The 17922-nt window shown below is 45.5% G+C and overlaps 1 protein-coding gene across 1 annotated transcript in view; it reads right to left on the reverse strand.

Moving 5' to 3' along the window:
• Positions 1-989: 989 nt before the first annotated feature.
• Positions 990-17922, reverse strand: part of F5 (coagulation factor V) — a 56098-nt gene continuing 39165 nt past the window's right edge. The window contains exons 16-25 of the mRNA XM_006029453.3: positions 17875-17922; positions 16029-16208; positions 14153-14269; positions 13424-13495; positions 11882-11976; positions 8302-8454; positions 6486-6630; positions 5107-5255; positions 4704-4886; positions 990-2772 (exon numbers count right to left, since the gene is read on the reverse strand). The exon at positions 17875-17922 is cut by the window's right edge and continues 163 nt beyond it. Of these exons, the coding sequence (XP_006029515.1) occupies positions 2626-2772; positions 4704-4886; positions 5107-5255; positions 6486-6630; positions 8302-8454; positions 11882-11976; positions 13424-13495; positions 14153-14269; positions 16029-16208; positions 17875-17922 (1289 nt within the window). The 3' untranslated portion in view covers positions 990-2625. The remainder of the gene's footprint in view (positions 2773-4703; positions 4887-5106; positions 5256-6485; positions 6631-8301; positions 8455-11881; positions 11977-13423; positions 13496-14152; positions 14270-16028; positions 16209-17874) is intronic.

Genomic DNA, 17922 nt, shown 5'->3' on the forward strand with positions numbered 1-17922 from the left:
ATTAGGCCCCACTATGCCTTTACCTGCACATGAGGGGGCCGGCCTTATAGGCAGAAACATTCTCTTTAAACTGCTGTATATTGGCTGTCAATACATAGCTTCCCATGACAATTGTGAGGTACAAAACAGCATTGATCTCAGACACAAACTGGACAGGAAACTGACCAGAAACAAAGAGTAAAAGTGAATTGTTCGGGGTCTACTGTCCAAACTCAACTCTGTCCAAGAAATAAGGAGATGGAACCAGGGTGGGAAGTACATTAATCCATCCCAAGCACAGGACTTGGCACTTGTCCTTGGTGGATTTATCTTATGCCTTTTTACTCTTCTAAGATAGACAGCACCCCAACAACAGAGAACTGCCCCTCCTTATCTGGGCTTCCAGTCTTGATATTCACAAGTCCCACCAGTCACCTGTCCCACTGCCATCTTCTTTATCAGGTGATCTATATCTATTAGCTCTTGCGTCCTGGGTACATCCTGAACATACAGCAATCCATAAAACCGTGCATACTTCACTGGGCTTTAGAGTCACCTGTTAATATGCGAAGCTGTGAGAAGTCAGAAACTCTGAACACCTAGCATACAACCTACTATAAAAATACAGAAATAAAGACCAGGATGCCATGCAAAGGTCTTTGGATGGCTAGCAATGACCTCTCAACACTCAAGCTGGCAAGCTGGCTGCAGATGACCCTTCCAAGTACTACTCTCTCTCTAACATCCAAAACCTAGATCAAGGGCATCAAACTCATCCCATGCCCTCGGTCAGGTCCTCACAGGCCAAATCAATGAGGCAAGCAGCGGATGCAATGGATCTAGTGGTGGCACAAGTGGCTGCAGGCAGAGCAATGCCATGTGAGCACAGCACTCACTTGCCCCCTACCACTGATAGCCGTTCCCAATCCTGTCCTTTTGAAGTTCTGAAGTGAAATCTAGATCCCAATGACTTTTCTTGTATGAAAAGTTTTTGACTCAGAAGTCATGGCTGTGTCAAACATACAGCTGTATTAAGAACCAGGAGAAAACATCTTAACAATATGCAATTATCAAAGATCCTGGAAGAATCTCAGAAGTTAAAGAAGCTCAGCCACAACCAACCTAAACATTTTACAAGAAATTGGTCATTTTGCTGTGGCCCATTTTGTGTTGGAGAAATGTCATATTTCATGATGTTTTAGTCAAAAAGGGCTTTAAAAAGGACTTTAGCAAAGTTAAAGAGGACTTTGATCTTCATTCCAGGAAGTCATGTGTATTTTCAAATGAAAAATAGTAATATGTTATGAAATTAAAATAGGAATATCAAAATAAAATGTGAAAATATATACTGAGTGCAGTTTTTTAACAATATTCTTTCACTTATTACACAAACTTCCTTTGAAACATATGCATGTGATCTCAAAAGAAAACAAAACAATACTTTACAGGGTCACAGTCCAATACCACTTAAAAAACACAGTTCTACAAGATATTTCTGCCTGGTCAGCTGGGCTCCAAGCAAGCCTGGGGAGGGTACAGAACAGCTTACAGCACTGAAGCCTAAATTAGTATTGAGCACTTAGACATAGATATGTAGATAAGATGTAGGTGTTTCATCTACTACATTTCTGTGTTCCTAATTAACAGCCAAGAATGGTCAATTACTTTCTGAAAGGAAGCATGGACTAGCAGTCTGTATGGGACTGATAGCTCAGAGTCTATTTCTTGTTCTACTACTCTGGTTCAAAACCTTAGACTTTGCCTCTTCCTCTGACTGTCTTTCCCACCTGTAAAATGAAAAGCATGCTGACCCCTCCCCCCCAGGGGCACTGAAGGATGCTCTGGTGTTACGCATTAAAGTGTCTTCAGTGTGCTTGGCATTTGCAAAGCACATCTAAAGATATGGCCTTGTTTCTCTGTTCCTGGAACCAGTTCTACTTCAGCCACAGTATAGCCCAGAGTAGCATGATAGCTTTTCTAATGTACCCTGACTGTCTATGACCCTGTCAGGGATCATTCGCCACCTATGGGTTATGCTGGAGTGCTGCATCTTGCTTCCTTCCCTGCCCAAATGCCAGGGAGAAAAGGGTAGAAATGTAGGTATTAGCTCTCTGTCTACTGTGGACTCCCCCCATACAAGGAAAATGCACAAGAAGGGAGATCTGTTAGTTTTCTGTTCCCCTTTTTGTACTGTGGGAGCAGTATAAAGAGAGTAAAATCAGGGCTCATGATCAAGCATGTGGTCTTTGCCCTCCAGGACTTTACAATCTATGTGAGGTTAAAAACAAAATCACAGGCAGTTGCGGCTGGGTGGAAAGGAGAAGACAGTGGCAGACAGAGGCCATGCAGCCGTTTGGGTACACAGATTCCTACAGGAAACCTTCTTGCTCAGTGGATTTCTTATTTGTTACTTTTCTTTACTAATTGCACTTTTATATGAACGATACCTTTGCCCATGAAATTGCTTTCTTAATGCATGCTAGCAAACGACATTAAGATCTATGTATATAAGGCACTTCTGAAAGTACTAAATATTGTTATTTAATATTTAAAGTGTTCTTAAAAGAAGTGTTTTTTCACAGATGCTGCTGAAAGCTTTTGGGTTCCCAAGCTTTGACTGCCCCCTGTAACCTGTGTATCCAGCCCCTAGAAAAAATCACAGCCGAAAAGTTCTATGCGCAGAGCAATGTTCCGATTCCAGGTTTTAGGAATGATGCGGATGAACCTGGAAATTATGGGTGGGTTTAAAAAATGCTTGACGTGTCCATTGGCATTGTCATTCCCCAAGAACACCTGAAAGTCATCAGAAGACAAAGAATGAGTGCAAAGGTAACACAATAGAGGAAATCCCACCCCCACTTTTTTTTTAAATGTGATTCAGGGGGACAGTGCTGCATTAAGGGAGGGGAGATGGATTGGATCACTCAGGCAATTATATAATGGTGCAGGTAGCCTTCCTCTAGATCACTCATTCAAAATTCAGAATGATGCCCGATTACTACTGTCTGATGAACATTTAGTGGCCTGGGTGAAGTGACTATGTTATCTGTTCCCCCTATACAGGTTTCCCTCTCTATGTGGTAGATGCATTCCTGAAAAACTGCGTATAACTTGAATTCACATAAAGGGAGCCCACTTTACAAGGTAACAAGTAAGGATATGTTCCCAAGACCTCCACTGCATCGGCAGCAAGTAAGTCTACTGAGGCCAGAGCTGTGCCAGGCTCTTCCCGGCAGGGGGCTGGGCTGGGCTGGGCTGGGCTGCACTTGGGGTGGGCAGGGGCGGTGCTGGGAGGGGGGACTAGGGGGGGGGCTGCAGCCGCCCCAAAATTCATCGTAGCCCCCCCAATTCCCCTTCCAGCACTGCTGGCGCCTGCCCCAAGAGCAGCATGGCCCAACCTCCCTGCCAGAAAGAACCCAGCCCCAGGGGCTGGGGTGACTGGGGCCTTGATCTGCCCCCCCTTTCCCCCCCTGATTGGTGAGAAAGGAGCAGGGCTGGGGCAGAGGCAGGCACTGCACAACTGGGACAGGGTGCAGGATGGGGGGCACAGCTCCTGCTGCTACAGGCTGCCGCTGTGGGCTGGGGCCAAGGGCCATGCCAGGCTCTTCTTGGCAGGTAGGTTGGGCCACGCTGCACTCAGAGGGGGCAGCAGCAGTGCTGGGAGGAGATTGGGGGGTTATGGTGAATTTTGGGGTGGTTGCAGCCCTCCCCCCACCCCAGTAGCTCCCCTCCCAATGCCCAATGCCACCACTGCCTGCACCGAGCACAGCCTGACCCAGGCCCCTGACGGGAAGAGCCCGGCACTGCCCCAGCCCCAGCCCATAGCAGCAGGAGCTGCGGCTCCAGTCCTGTGCCCCACCCCGGCTGTGCAGTCCCTGCCTCTGCCCCGGCCCTAGCCCCAGCCCCTCCCACACCACCGGCAGGGGGCAAATCGAGGACCCACTCACCCCAGCCCCTGCTCCTACCTGTGCCCTGCTCTCTCCTTCACCGCTGGGGCCTCGATCTGTCCCTCCGCCCATGGCCCTTTCCCTTCCCCCCACAAACTTACTCTTATGCAATTGGCAGCAGCTAAATTTACCTCCCATATAATTAATTTTGGGTATAAAAATGGTCATTGCATAAGAGTGAATTTGCATATACAGAACCCGCATAAAGCGAGGGAAACCTGTATTATAAAAGTCACTGCCATGATTTGCAACAACTAGCTGATGGGTTATCCAAGTGTAGCATATGGAGAACAAAATAAAATGTTCTCTCTTTTATTCCTAAAGGACATCCCTGTATGTTAGGACTGGCGTACATCTGACAGGGTTGTATGGGAGATTTTTTTCCTATTAAATGTTGAGAATAGATCCTACTCTGTCGATTCCAAGAGGTGTCCAGGTCTGTCAATTTACAAATGTTAATTTCATTTACAAAATTTTAAAAAATAATTTAGCAGTAAAGTTTATCAGTGGCTTCAGTATGGCTTCTCTGTATTCTGCTAAAGACTTCCACCTTTACAAGGCAGTCTCTCCTTTTATATTAGACTCAATGATATCCCATATAAATTTAGCACGTCTCCTCCCCTGAAAATTATTTACAGTGGAAACAAAAAAAAAAAAATGAATTAAGGTCCCTGTGTGCCCCTCATTCTCAGTGTGTGATGTCTGGAGCTCTCGCCAGCTAACACTGGGCTCAGGATTCAGACACAGCACTAGAATGCTCTTGGTTTAAAATGGTACCTTTGTCAGAGAACTTGAATCAGTCATATAAGACTTCCATTCGGAGTCTTGGTCGCCATAAAGGATGCTGTAGGTTTTTACAAACTGTTCTGAAGTCATGGACTTGGAACCTTGGGTTGCAATGGCTGTTATCTTCTTAGTTTTAAGGAGGTCGATCTGCAGCCACTGCTGGTTGGTGTTTGACTGTGATTGATACAAAAGGTAATGTATAAGCAAGTGTGTGTGTGTGTGTGTGTGTGTGTGTGTGTGTGTGTGTTAATACAATCCAAAGTTTTGCTGAGTAACAGCACAAGTTCCCTCAAGACTCCCTCCCACCCCAAAACCTTAAAAGAACAACAATTTACATTTAGGAAACAAGTCCCCAGCATTTTTGTGACCCATGCAATTATCTCCATCTCATTACCTTTGCTTGCCAGGAGTTCGCACTCCCTTTCTGATTGAGGCGAGCGAGTGAAGGTTCCCATGATTTATACCAGTTTTTCTTAAAGGAAGAGGCTGTAATCTGAGCCTTTTTAATCTCACCATTTTCCATTCCTAGTGGCATCGAGCAACCTGTTAAGAGAACAGCACTAGAGCTCCACTTCAGCTTTGAAACAGCAGAGGTCTAAAGAAACAAGCAATAGGCTTGAAGCCAGGGATGCCTGAATTCTAACCTTATTTCTGCCACTAACTTGCTGTCCAGCCAAAGTCATTTCATCTTCCCATGATCTGAAGCTTCCCCATATTTAAAAAGTGGCTAATACTTTCCTCAGGGAAGAGTTGTAAGAATATATCATTTAACATTTCTGAAGCACTACTTAAATCAAGTGATCAGGAATTGGGGGAAGATAATATATTTGCTACTAAGGAGAGTAGCTTTCTCTGCCCAGGCATTATTAAAAGTAGGTTCCAGCATTGCTGTCAAATAAAATGTCTGTGCAGATCCAAATCATGCATGGCTTTCCCCAGGCATTCAGTGCTCCCACTCATGGGGGCAATGCCACTTAGGGCTGATGTCCACCCAGGAGGCAGCCTACGCAGCAGTGCCAGCATCCTGATGCTGGCCTTCTGCACATTTTTGGGCAAGCAGTGGAAAAAAATCAGTTGTCAGAAGTATCAAAACCTATTACCACAGCTAGGGATGGAAGCTATGAAGGGACAGGGCAACTAAGTCCCGCTACCTTTCCAACAGAGTTGAGTCCCTTAGATAGTTTTGAGATCCTACCCTAACACCAAGCATTTCAAAAGCAACTGCTGATTTGAGGTGCCTGACTAGAGATACGTTCAAGGACCTGATTGTCAGCATACTGAACCCTTTCTTACAACACTGTTTCAAGAGTCTTGCCTTCAGCGCTCAAGAAAAACATCACCAGTTGCATTTGAGAATCTCAGTTTATAAGGCTGCAAATAGATGGCACATTTATCCCAGGATAAACCATTTAATCTCAGAACACACAATACAGATGTCTTTGTCCATTGACCTGGGATAAATCCTACCAAGTTTGTTGGATAAGGGGTGGTAACAATTTATCCCAGGATACTGCAAAGCATGACTTTGTGGTTATGCTGAATTACATCAGTGAATCAATGGCAGAGAAGTGGCATGGCATTCAGTTGCTCACTAAACCCCGATTAGAAGGGTGATGTGTGTACACACTTGGGGTATGGTTGCTCCAAGGAACAAGCAGGCATAGTTCATCCAGGGACAAATGCAACATCTGTTCCTAGCTTAAAAGAGAAGGTGAACAGATTTGCCCCAAGAGGTAGAAGGAAAGGAAATACCTGCTGATTATTTTTTCTTACCAGCTATTTCACAGCCCAGGAGTTCCATACGAAGGGTAGGCCTGTTGTAGGAGGCTGTTGGATACACCCTGATATACCTAGTAATAATAGGAGGATCTATTACATTCTCTTTGATCCCATAGGCATTCGAGTTGCCTTCGAAAACCTAGCAAAAGAATTTTTAAAAAGTAATTAAATTATGTAACTATTTAATTCAGTAAAAGCAACGACAAGCATGTTCCTCCCAACCCTCTGTTGTCATCTAACCAGTCATCACTCAGACAAGTAGCCCCACTGATTTTTAAGAGGCTACACAAACTACAGCTAAAACACTATCTCCATCACTGCATTTCAGCTGCATCCCAATCCAAGTCAGGCCCTGCATAATCCCTATCAAAAAAGCAAATGAGACTGATCCAGAAGGGCATTAAAGCATTTTCAGCTGTGGGTTTCCATCAGAGACACATAAGGGCCATATGGGTCTGGCTCTCCTGAGCAGGGGTGGTTTGTTCATATCAGAGAATCGTAGAAAAAAGTGGGGCTGGAAGGGATCTTTAGAGGTCATCTAGTCCAACCCCCTGCTCAAGGCAGGATCATCCCTTTCTCAAACCATCTCTTATAAATTCTCATCTAACCTATTGCTAAAACTACAGTCAACCGTGTCCCACAAACACAAGGCATAGCATCCTAATACACTGCAGGTAAAGCAAGGTTCAGGATTGTTATAAGACCCCCAAAGAAGTGCTGTATTGTCCCCCTCCATTTTGGTGGCCTTAGCTTAGTACTGCCAGTGGTTTATTGAAATACTGCAACTGGTTGCAGGGGCTGGTCCACAGTGAGCCAAGGATTCACTTGGACTTGTCACGACCCAGTGATTTTTTGTGCCTCGGCACTATGGAATTTCCTGGCCACATGAGAGCTCCTTTGCACGGCAGAGTGTTCTGCTGCAATTAAGAGCCTGAGTGCAGGAGAGTTCCCGCCAATTTGCAGTTTCCTTTGTAGGATGCATTTCTTCTTTGCAGCACAGAGATGCACCGTGCAAAGAGTTCCCGCTATTCGGATGCAAATTTGTGCCCCGTTATTGGCCAGTGCTAAATTATTCACACGTGGCGGCTAGTAATTGGCTCGCTGGCCGTTTAAAATTCCGCACGACTTCCGCCCAGGTCGAAGAGCTTTGAGCACGCTGCAGAGTGCCTCTGAAGTTATCTGACTTGCGGCTGCCGATCGATAGACTGATCACCTATCGATCTTTCTTCCCATCACCGAGCGCAACCCCGACGTACCCCTTTCCCCGCCGGCTTTGAATTGCGGACGGATTAACTGGCTTGGGCCCCGCCAGCTGGAACAACTCGTGTGGTTGTTCCGACGACCGGACCACCTGCGTCGTGATTGCAAGCGGCGTGAGTAAAGTTTTTTACAACCAATAAGTTGTGTCTGCCTCTCCATTCACCAGCCCGCCCTGACGTACGAGCGTAACTCGAGTCGGCCCTGGCCGTCCGAGACAGGACTCAGCTCCCTGTTCTCCTGGCACAGGTAAGTTAGGGAAGGGCTGTACAGTGCTGAGGAGACAGCAGAGAAGGCTGCCTGGGGGACACTGGCTGAACCCAAGTTCACCTTTATTATGACATCCCTGCGTTTTGATTTTGTGTGCTCTGTGCCAGATGGCAGAATGCCGTTCAACAGCCTAAAGATACAGATGGCATTGAGTTAGAATCTCTACAGACTTCAAAAAATCCAGCCAGTTATCCCCTGAGATAAACACCCTTTGGCTGTCTCTGTGGCATCCTATCACTTCCTAAAACAAGGGGTTACTGAAATCCTTCCAGAGGGTACAGACCTGTGCCATGGTACTGTTTCCTTTGAAGGTAATCCATTTCCGTTTGTCTTGGCTGTACGCGATGGAAAACTTTTGGACATACAAGGACTTCAGCATCTGCTTGGCTCCCTGTGTCTGAATTCCTGTGATTATCACGTGCCGCTGCAGGTCCACCTTTAGAACAGGCAAAAAGACAAGGGGGTAGAGGAGGAAAACTGCCCTGTGAGCCTGCTTTCATCCACTGGTACTGAAGTCATGTCTCCCAGCCCTGCATTTAGTCACTCTTAGTGGCACTGGCATGCTCAGGAATGGTGAAGGATGGCACACAGGCTAGTACAAGAACCTAACAAAGGATTACCTGCCCTCACACATTTTACAGGTGTGTTTTTTTATGGCATGCATCACCCCAATATGTGAGCACCCCACATACCTTAATCAAGACATCCTTGGAGATTCCCCCAACAAAGCAGTATTGCTAACCCATTTTATAGATGGCAGGGAAGTAGAGCTGGGCAGTGGGAAGCTGTTATGGGATGGGCAAGGCAGAGATAAGTTCAGGCCCTGATTTGTCAAAGAAGATTATGCTTTTTGGTGCCAGGACAGACACAGAGCCTCCTATTCAAAGAGACTGAGGACCTACAGCTGTAGTTGAAGTCAATGAGGAACATGAGAGCTTCTTTCCAGAAAACAAACCATAAGGCTTGGGCACAGAAGCATCCAAAAATACCCAGGGCAAAACGCCTGAGATTTTTGGCCTGAAATAGCCTGTACAAAAGCCAATTCCATGGCAAGGTGCCTTAACCAAGAGCCATTTTTTCCCCCTTTAGGCCTTTTGACGTAGACAGTGAAAGTGTCAGTTCTCTTGTCTACTAATGAAGCTGCACAGCAGAAGAAAGAGGCTCTTTTTTGCAGCTGACTAGAAGGAAAACATTCCTACAATTCTTTTCCTGCCTGTCCACCAAGCACAAAGGGATTGTTTCTCTCTTGTTCTCAAAGTTTTCTGTCTTTACAAAGGAAGCACACTTCTTTCTGGGTGGATTTATAAGGGTTTGGTAGCCACAGAATGCATTGTGTACTGAGCACATCACATGACACCCATGTGCTCTAGAGCGCGCTTTTGAAACCACCTTGGAACATCTGTACTGGTGTCCTAAGTATGTGTGTTGGCATGAATAAAGGCATCAGGGTAATGACTCTGAAGAAGCAGCAGTCTTTTGTTAATCCACCCAGTGAATACAGCATGAGTAGTGGCAGTGCAAGCTTCCCTCTAGACCTCGCACTCCTGAGCTTCAGGTCTCATCACCAGCAGCAAGAGGGACATTCAAATCTCCACGACCCATTTGGTGTTTGGTTTCTCTGTTGAGACGGTGATCAGGTTGTGCGCTGCAGACACCCACCCACTAGGACAACGGTTCTGAACCTTTTTCAGCTGACATACCCCTTGGTCTAAGAGTGAGACTTCACATACCCCCTTACATGACTAAGTGATGGGTGCTCAGAGTGACATTTCCGGTGCGAGGTTGAGGCATGGAGCAGGAGTAGGATATCTGGTTTCCACACGCATGTGCATTTTATGGCAGTAAAACCCTGGCAATTTCGAATTGTCAAGACTTTTTTTAGGCCCTTCGACCTGTGTTAGACAACGTATGAAATATATCTCGTGTACCCTCTGGGGATACATGTACTCCCGGTTCAGAACCGCTGTGCTAGGATATGAATGGAGAACATCAACTCACTGGACACCAACCTTTGATCTAGGATCAGAGTGCTGTGCTTTTGTGCGTCTGACACTACAAGTTTGTGTTCAAATAAGTGTCCTAGCAGAGGGAAGGCTGATCATCCTATACTTTGTCTCCCTGTGCCATCCAAGTTCCTCCTCAGCAACAATTTAACTGAACATTGGTAATAAATCAATTAAATCAAGGCAGTAGCCTGCCACTTCCTTTGAGCCCATATAGTGAGTGAAGAGAAAGTTTTCAGATGAGAGGCATAGCACAGCCCTGACTGCCTGAACCAGAAGTTAGGAAGACTCCTGTCTATATGCCAGCAGCCATGCAGGGATTACCAATGTCCCCAGCTGCCTTGTCCAGCTACTTACCTGCTCCCTCTGCTCTACAAGTGGTAAGTCCTCTTCCCTTCTGAATACTCATATCCATTTATGTAGTTAGGCTTAACTACAGCAACCATTCTTTACTTGGCCTGAAACTACTGTTCACTCACTTTGCTCCACTCTTTTACTATCTGCTTCCAGTTTTAAGTGACCACTTTCATTCATGAGGTTAAACTGAAGTAATCACTACTCTGAAGCAATCAGGCTATCTACAGCGGTGGTACTCAACCTTTTTCTCTGGTGGGATGGATGGCCAGTACCTGGTCCTTCAGAGGGCCAGATCTAGCCTGTGGCCCGGATCCACTGCCCAGGGCAGATGCACTGGGGCCTCATCCAGTCACACGGGGAACAGCCTGGCTCTAGTCTGGCTGTTCTGGGAGAACCCAGCCATGCAGGGGAAAGGGAGCATGGCCCAGCCCCAACCCAGCCATGCAGTGGGAAGTGGCAGGGTGAGCGTCTATACCGGGGTGGGCAGATTATGGCCTGTGAGCTAGATCCAGCCCACTGAGGGCTTTTATCTGGCTTGTGGAGGGCCCCTTGGTTCTGCCTGTGTGGCTGGTACCACTGCCCCGGGCATGCAGTGGGGCTGGGGTGTCATGGTGGCCAGGCTCTACTTCCCAGCAGCGCCAGCTTCTTCCAGATGCTGCTGCCAGTGTCACTGGACCAAGTCCCACTGCCCAGGCACCCCAGCCCCTCACCCACAGTCAGGGGCACCGGATGGAGCAGGCTGGGTCTCCACAGAGACTGGGACCCTTGCAGGCAGGGTGTTCTTGGCTGGGCAGATGGGATAGGGCCCTGGGTGGGCAGGGAGCAGTGTTCAGGAGTGGGGTGGGTGTGTAGGGCTAGGGTTTCAGGGTGGTGACAGCCTGAGGCCATGTGAGGAGTGGATAGCAGCTCTGCCCTGGACCCCAGCCCTATGCTGTCACCGCCCTATGATTCCGATCCTGGCCCTGGCTATTCTGCTCTCAGACGCCTGTCCCCACCTGCCCACAACCCCATCCCATCCACCTGGCCAAGTGTGCCCTGCCCACAGGGGTCCTGGATCAGTCTGCATGGAGACCCCACAACTTGCTCTGTCCAGCACCCCTGAAACTAGTAATCTACCACTTAGGGAGTTTTGGTGAGCTGTTGCAGGCTGGGGGGCCAGGAGGGGGTTGGGTATGCTGACCTAGCCCGCAAGCGGTCACCAAAACTCCCTAAGTGGCCCTCCAGCCCAAATACTTGCCCACCCATGTTCTTTACAATTTCTTCTGACAAGTAGCCTTGGATCTGACAGTTCTGGATCACTAGCTCAATGCACACAAAAACGTAACTAATACCCCTTCTTGCAATTTCCCAGTTTTTCCTCAGCAGCCTGTCCTAGGATTAGATGGAATTTGACCCTGTTTGACATCCACGATCTAATAAGATCAGAGCATGGGGTTGCAGAGCAGACATTGCATGATTCATCCCAACTTGACAGTGGGTGAAAATATAATATACTACCCATACCTGAATCCATGGAAAGTCACCATCCTTCATTTCAGTGCTCCAAGCATTGTATGTTCCAGCATGGTTTAATCTTGCTAATTTAGGCTCCCAGTACTCTAAGGGAGCGAGAGACACAAACATTTATAGCAAAGATAAAAATTAACAATCATGGGAGAAGAAAGCAACAAAAACTGCCACAGAAAACCATTGGTTTCTGAGTATTTTGGTTGTTCTGGGCTCAAACAACTTTGAAGTGCTATAAACACTGAGTGAACAGATGATGCACAGTGCTATAGCACTATAAATCAGACTAAATCACATAAAAATGAGCCTAGATTAAATAATTAAATAGGGATAACTCTGAAGTGTGGGCAGTGATGCTTCAGCTGGGAGAGTGTTGGATGTCTAAATTCTACTGAAATAAATACAAGTCAGAAGCACTTCAAAGAAAGGCAGAATTTGAAGTGCTGTAAATGAATATCTGGTTTGGACCAACAGATTCTTGTAGCAGCTTAAAAAGGGAAAGACAGAGTTTCTGCTCAGACCCCATGGCAGCTGTTATGTTGTAACCATAGCAAAACTGCTTCAGCTTGGACTTTGCTTCATCCAGTGTCATGGATTTGTATCACTACAGCGTCATATACACATAACAGTTACAGAGCAGAAGCTCCCCTTCCCTTTACAAAGCTGCTACACATGTAAGTTTGTCTTCATCCTCTCTGTCCACACCCTGATACAAAGCAGCTGTACGTCTGTAAGCTACCACCATGCTGACTGTTAAAAGCACTTCAAAAAAGGAAAATTTGAAGCACTTTATATATGTGTCTGTCCATACCCCAGTAAGAATACCCAATTGAAACTTTAATGCTGATAACAACATCAGACACTGGATGTAATCAGCAATTAAAATCTGACTGCATCTTTCAAACCTGGTTTTGGTCACAGAGGTATTTCTAAAAATGGCATCCTATTACTTGTCAATGTTATTTTTCTGACAAAGAGGAATTGGAGCCATGGTTTCTATCATGCATTAGGGACAGCTGGCCACAGAGGCAAAAGCAAACCATGGTGAAGAGGGCAGTGTTAAAAAGCCATTGTTTCTTATGGTTAATATCCAACATTCAAACATAGGTGACTTGATGGTTCTGAAGCAAAATGTTGAACTACCTGGAATGTCATTTCCCAGCCTCTTGTTACTATACAATATTCATGCCTTGACCATTCTACATATGGACCCCATAGCCCCTTGATAAGCACCAAAAAACATTTTCAGTGCCACTTTTCAGATGGGGAAACTATAGCACAGAGATGTAGAGAGCTCTGCTCAGAGCCATCCCACAGTCCAACAACAGAGCTGAGAACAGAAACCCAGGTCTCCCAAATGCCAGGCCTGTGCTCCAACTAGCCAATGGACATGGGAGGCTCCCACAACTGAAACAATGCAGCAGTAGGAGCAACCCAGTGCATGAAATGTAAAGGGGCAGAGAACACCTTGGACTGCATTGCTTTTAGGCAAGTCACATGGTTCAAGACCATGTCCAAGCTTCTCAGGGATTCACTCACCTATGAAATGAGCAGCACTGATTTGTGCATCAGGTATAATTCCACTTTCTAGACCCATTGGCAATTTGCACCCTAAAAAGAGTACAAAAACATTTTATTATCCACGAGCATATGTATTCTATATACTGTTAAAGGAAAAAAGGGTTATCCAGGGTCACCATCTGATGTACTGGGTGGGCTGTTTTGATGACGTTAGTCTTTGGACCAACTCTGAACAGCTCCTGGTTGCTATTCCATCACTATAAAATCCCCATAGGTCTCAGTTCATCTCTGTAGTCCGTTCCCTTCAAAGTCTGATTTGGAGGTGATTGAAAGGAAACTTAATGCAAAAAAATCAGTGCTCTGAATGCCATGCAATTCCTCAGTTAAATTCAAATCTGCCATCATCATTGCATGCATTCACAATTTATAATATAGCAATTCCCTTGAATCACCTCTATTCTGAGTTATTACTGTGACATCCCCAGCAAGTACTTTAAATACCCTTAGGCAACTAGGGATAACCTGTCTATGCTCTGATACAAGGCAGTTGTATGTCTGCACACTACTGATATGCTGAATATTAAAGAACTTTCAAAAGTGAAAATTTGAAGCACTTTATATGCATGTCTGTCCATACCCCAATATAGATATCTGACAGAAGCTCGAAGACTAATTAGAACTTTAGACACACCAGATGTGATCAGCTAGAATTCCAGCTACAAGAACTAGGATAGTTCAGTGCAGTACCTTTTTCCACAACAAGATAAAATGCCTGCATCCCTGCTTGCCGATATTCCCCCACTTCAGTGTCCAAGAGCCATATGCCAGGTTTTTCTGGTGTCATTTCAATAGTTCGAGAAAAGCCTGTAAAAGAGAAAAGGAAAAAGAAGCCAATCACAGTTAATGTATGGAAACATTAACAATAGACTGAGCTGCACAAAACAGGGAGACCAGCTATCAAGCCAGGGATTGGTGCAAACCACCTCAACAGTTTGGTTAGGTGAAAGTTGAAAGTTCTGCAGCAACTATTGGAAAGAGGAACAGATGCCATGACTGCCCTAACCATCTTCATTCTCTTAACAAACACATTCTAATTAGATACGCAGGCTGGAATTAAAAATTGGGCTCCAAATACAGGCTTCACTGCTATAGAGTATGTCACTGCACATAAGTTTAAGCGCGCACGCGCGCACACACACACACACACACACACACGTAACAGGTCTGACTGAATGCCCAGTATGCGCTTTGTGAATATGCACTGAATGGATCCTCTTACATTAACTACATGCTGCTGCAACATTAACCCTGAAAGATTGATTCTAGTCCTTCTCTTCCTGCTAACTCTGGCAGCCGTGCAGATTGGTAAAGAGGACTCATCAGGACGAGGAGGGTTCTCTTGGGTTCTCTCTTACCCCAGACCTGTGTTGGCACAGGCTCCAGCTTGCTGTGCTTTTCAGAAGACAACAACACTCCTTTAGGCCAGAGTACCCTGAATCTATAAATCAGCCTGGGCACCCGTTTAATACAGGCTTCCTTTCTAGTTTGTTTCTTGCTTTCTGCGTTACAGTGGTCTCATGATTAACTTAGGATTTTATCATGAGCCTTGCAGTATTTGGTGCCAGTCTTACAGCCCTAGTGCCTGCAAGTGTAAGAATCAGAATGCTCATTTAAAATCATAAAGTGACCTTTGATTATGGCATTAGTGAAATACTTGAAAATGTTACCTTTACAGGCTCAGAAAGACTCAGAAAAGTAATAACTAGGCATAGGCAGGATTTATTTATTTTTCAAATCTCATGTTTTTTAAGCTGATTTAGCTGAATTTAAGCTGAATTTAGCTGTTTTAAGCTGAATTTAAGCTGTTTTTTAAGCTAAGCAGTTCTTCTGATCTTTGGACACATGGGATTGACAATATTGAATAAGTAAATATTGATTTATTTTATTGGAATATATTCTCAGCTGTTGGAACTGCAGGGTGGAGTATAAGGGAGGAAGACATGTAGAATCAGGAATGGCATGAGCTGATTTCACTTTTTTTTTGGACCGGGAAAGTCTGTGACCTTTCTTCAGTGGTCCATTGTTAGTAGCTGGTTTTGTTTTGCATCCACCTTTGACAGTATAAAAAAAAAATTACACTAAGATGAATTGGTACTGTTCTTTCTTTACAGATGGGCAAACTGAGCCACAGAAAAAGGAAGAGCCTTGTCCAGGACATACAGCAAGGTAAGAAAACAGTGCCCAGGACCATGCCGCATTCCACTTGCCATAGACAATCTCGGTACATGGGATCCAGAGGTTTTTTTCCTCCAACCTTGTCCAGTATTTCAGAAAAGCATGACATCCTCTTCATGCCCCCTCCTCTCCAAACACCCAAAATGCTCAACAAGGCACATGGGGCTGGGCTGGAGAGTTCCTTTTGGACCACTGCTGGCAACCAAAGAGTTAGGACCCTGAAGAAACATGATAGAGTTGAGCCTATCTTAAGGTGCTCAGGCCAGTTTCTGTTCCTGCTTACATTGACTTTACAACATTGAAATTTAGTAGAAATCCAGTATTACTGAGAGCAGAGGTTGGCCTCACAATTCAGTGCAAGTGACAATGTTATTTATGTCAGAGTTACCTGGAAGGAGAGGGTAGACACCAAGTTGGTGTGTTGGGTCGCCTTGTTCCATGAAGTTCTGGCCATGAAAACGAACAACATGAATGTCTTTGGGCCCACCCATATTCAGCAAGTGCCATCGAACCAGTTCCCCTTTATATATCTTCAGCCCTTGCAGATTGTGCATTATCCCATTAATGGCTGAAAAGAAATGTTACAAAGGGTAAAATTAACCACAGGTAGAACACAGCTGCATTCAAACCTGTGAGGCAGAGTTTGGGTCTGTAGCTAAACACCCCCTACATATGTAGAGTTTCAGACCAGGCCTGGCTTCCATTTTTTCCAGTGTAAAATCTCACAGACCTTGAAGAGCCATATCAGAGCTCCACAGAACCTGAGACTACACTGCAGGATTTCAGCAGGCTATGCCACAGAACACCGGTAGCTTGAATATAATGGAACATTTTACTAACATCAACAATTCTGATGCATGCCTGACTTTCTGGACCACTTTTTTGAAACAGTTTGTATTTTCTACAAATGTTTTTGTGCACTATCATTTGTTCATATGGGCTGCAGCTGGGGTCCCCAACTTCTAAGGAGCCAGGGGCCACACACTGTGTGAGCTGCACTAGCAGGGACTGCACTAGTGTGAACTATGACCCCGTGGGCTGCATCCTCCCCCACTGAACCGCACATGTTAACAGCCTCCACAAAATAGCTGTGCTATGCTGCAGCCTCCACCACCATTGTGGGCTACACCATCCCTGGGGCAGGAGCAGGAAGCAGAAGCTGATGGGGGATGAAGGGAAGATACCCTAGGGCAGTAGTCTCCAACCTTTTTATGGTGAAGGTCACTTTGTGGCACCCCAGGATCTAACCCCCACATCCACCCCTGGACAAGCTGCCCAGGCTCTGACCCACTCACCCAGCCCAGCCTGGGTGGCAGGGGGCATGGTTCAGCCCAGCCACATGCATCCTGCTGCTCTCAATCGTGGAGCTTCTGACAGACTGAGATCGACTGATAGAGGCTCCATGATCAACCAGGCGATCGACGGCAGTGGCCAGGTAGGAGTCTGAGGGCTGCACATTAACCCCTTGCAGTTTACATTCAACCCCTGAGCCACCAATTGAACAGTCCTGGATTACTTCATTTAAAGGCCAGATTTTCTAACAGGTCTCTTCAGTGAAATGATCAAATTTGCAAGAATTCAGTACCCAATGGCAATCACCGCTTTTAATGAAATCTAAGGGGTACTGAACTATCTTGAACACCTGGGTACTTCCTTGGTGCCTAAATAGGAGCTCTGGAAAGCCAGCTTCAATGGTAGGTTTTAAGAACTTCTGGAAATCCAGCTTGGCTCACACAAAACTCAAATGCATGCCAAAGAAAAGCAGGAGGAGGAGGCTATGCTGGGGCAGATTTAAAAAAAAAAAAATCAACCAAAAATCAAAAAGTTTTGAACAGAAAACTGGGTTCTTGATTTAAACAAAACTCCCCACAAAAGTTTCTGCTTTCTGTGGCAAATTTCACGTTTTTGTCAAAAATCTCAAAAAAGAAGTTTTTGGTTCCCATTACAAAACCAAAATCTTTTGTTTCAATACACAGCGACATAAGAATTTGGGAGTGGGGGAGCAGGGGTTTGGCAAAAAATTGAAATTTACTAGGGAAAAAGTGAAAACATTTTGCCCCCCATTTTTGTCAACATCTTCCAAGCACAGACATGCATGCATTTTATTATCATCATCATATGCACAAGTCACAGTGACAAAAAAAGATGCAAGTAAGTGATTTGTAAGTGCAAAGATGCAAGTCCACTGAGAAAAGCTTTAATTCCCAATAAATGACAAAGGAAAACCTCAGTACCAGGGATTTTATGGCAGTCTTGGGTCTTCTCAGAGCAGGTCTTTCTGT

Source organism: Alligator sinensis, unplaced genomic scaffold, assembly GCF_000455745.1.
Source record: "Alligator sinensis unplaced genomic scaffold, ASM45574v1 scaffold327_1, whole genome shotgun sequence".
In the NCBI taxonomy this organism is placed as follows: Eukaryota; Metazoa; Chordata; order Crocodylia; family Alligatoridae; genus Alligator; species Alligator sinensis.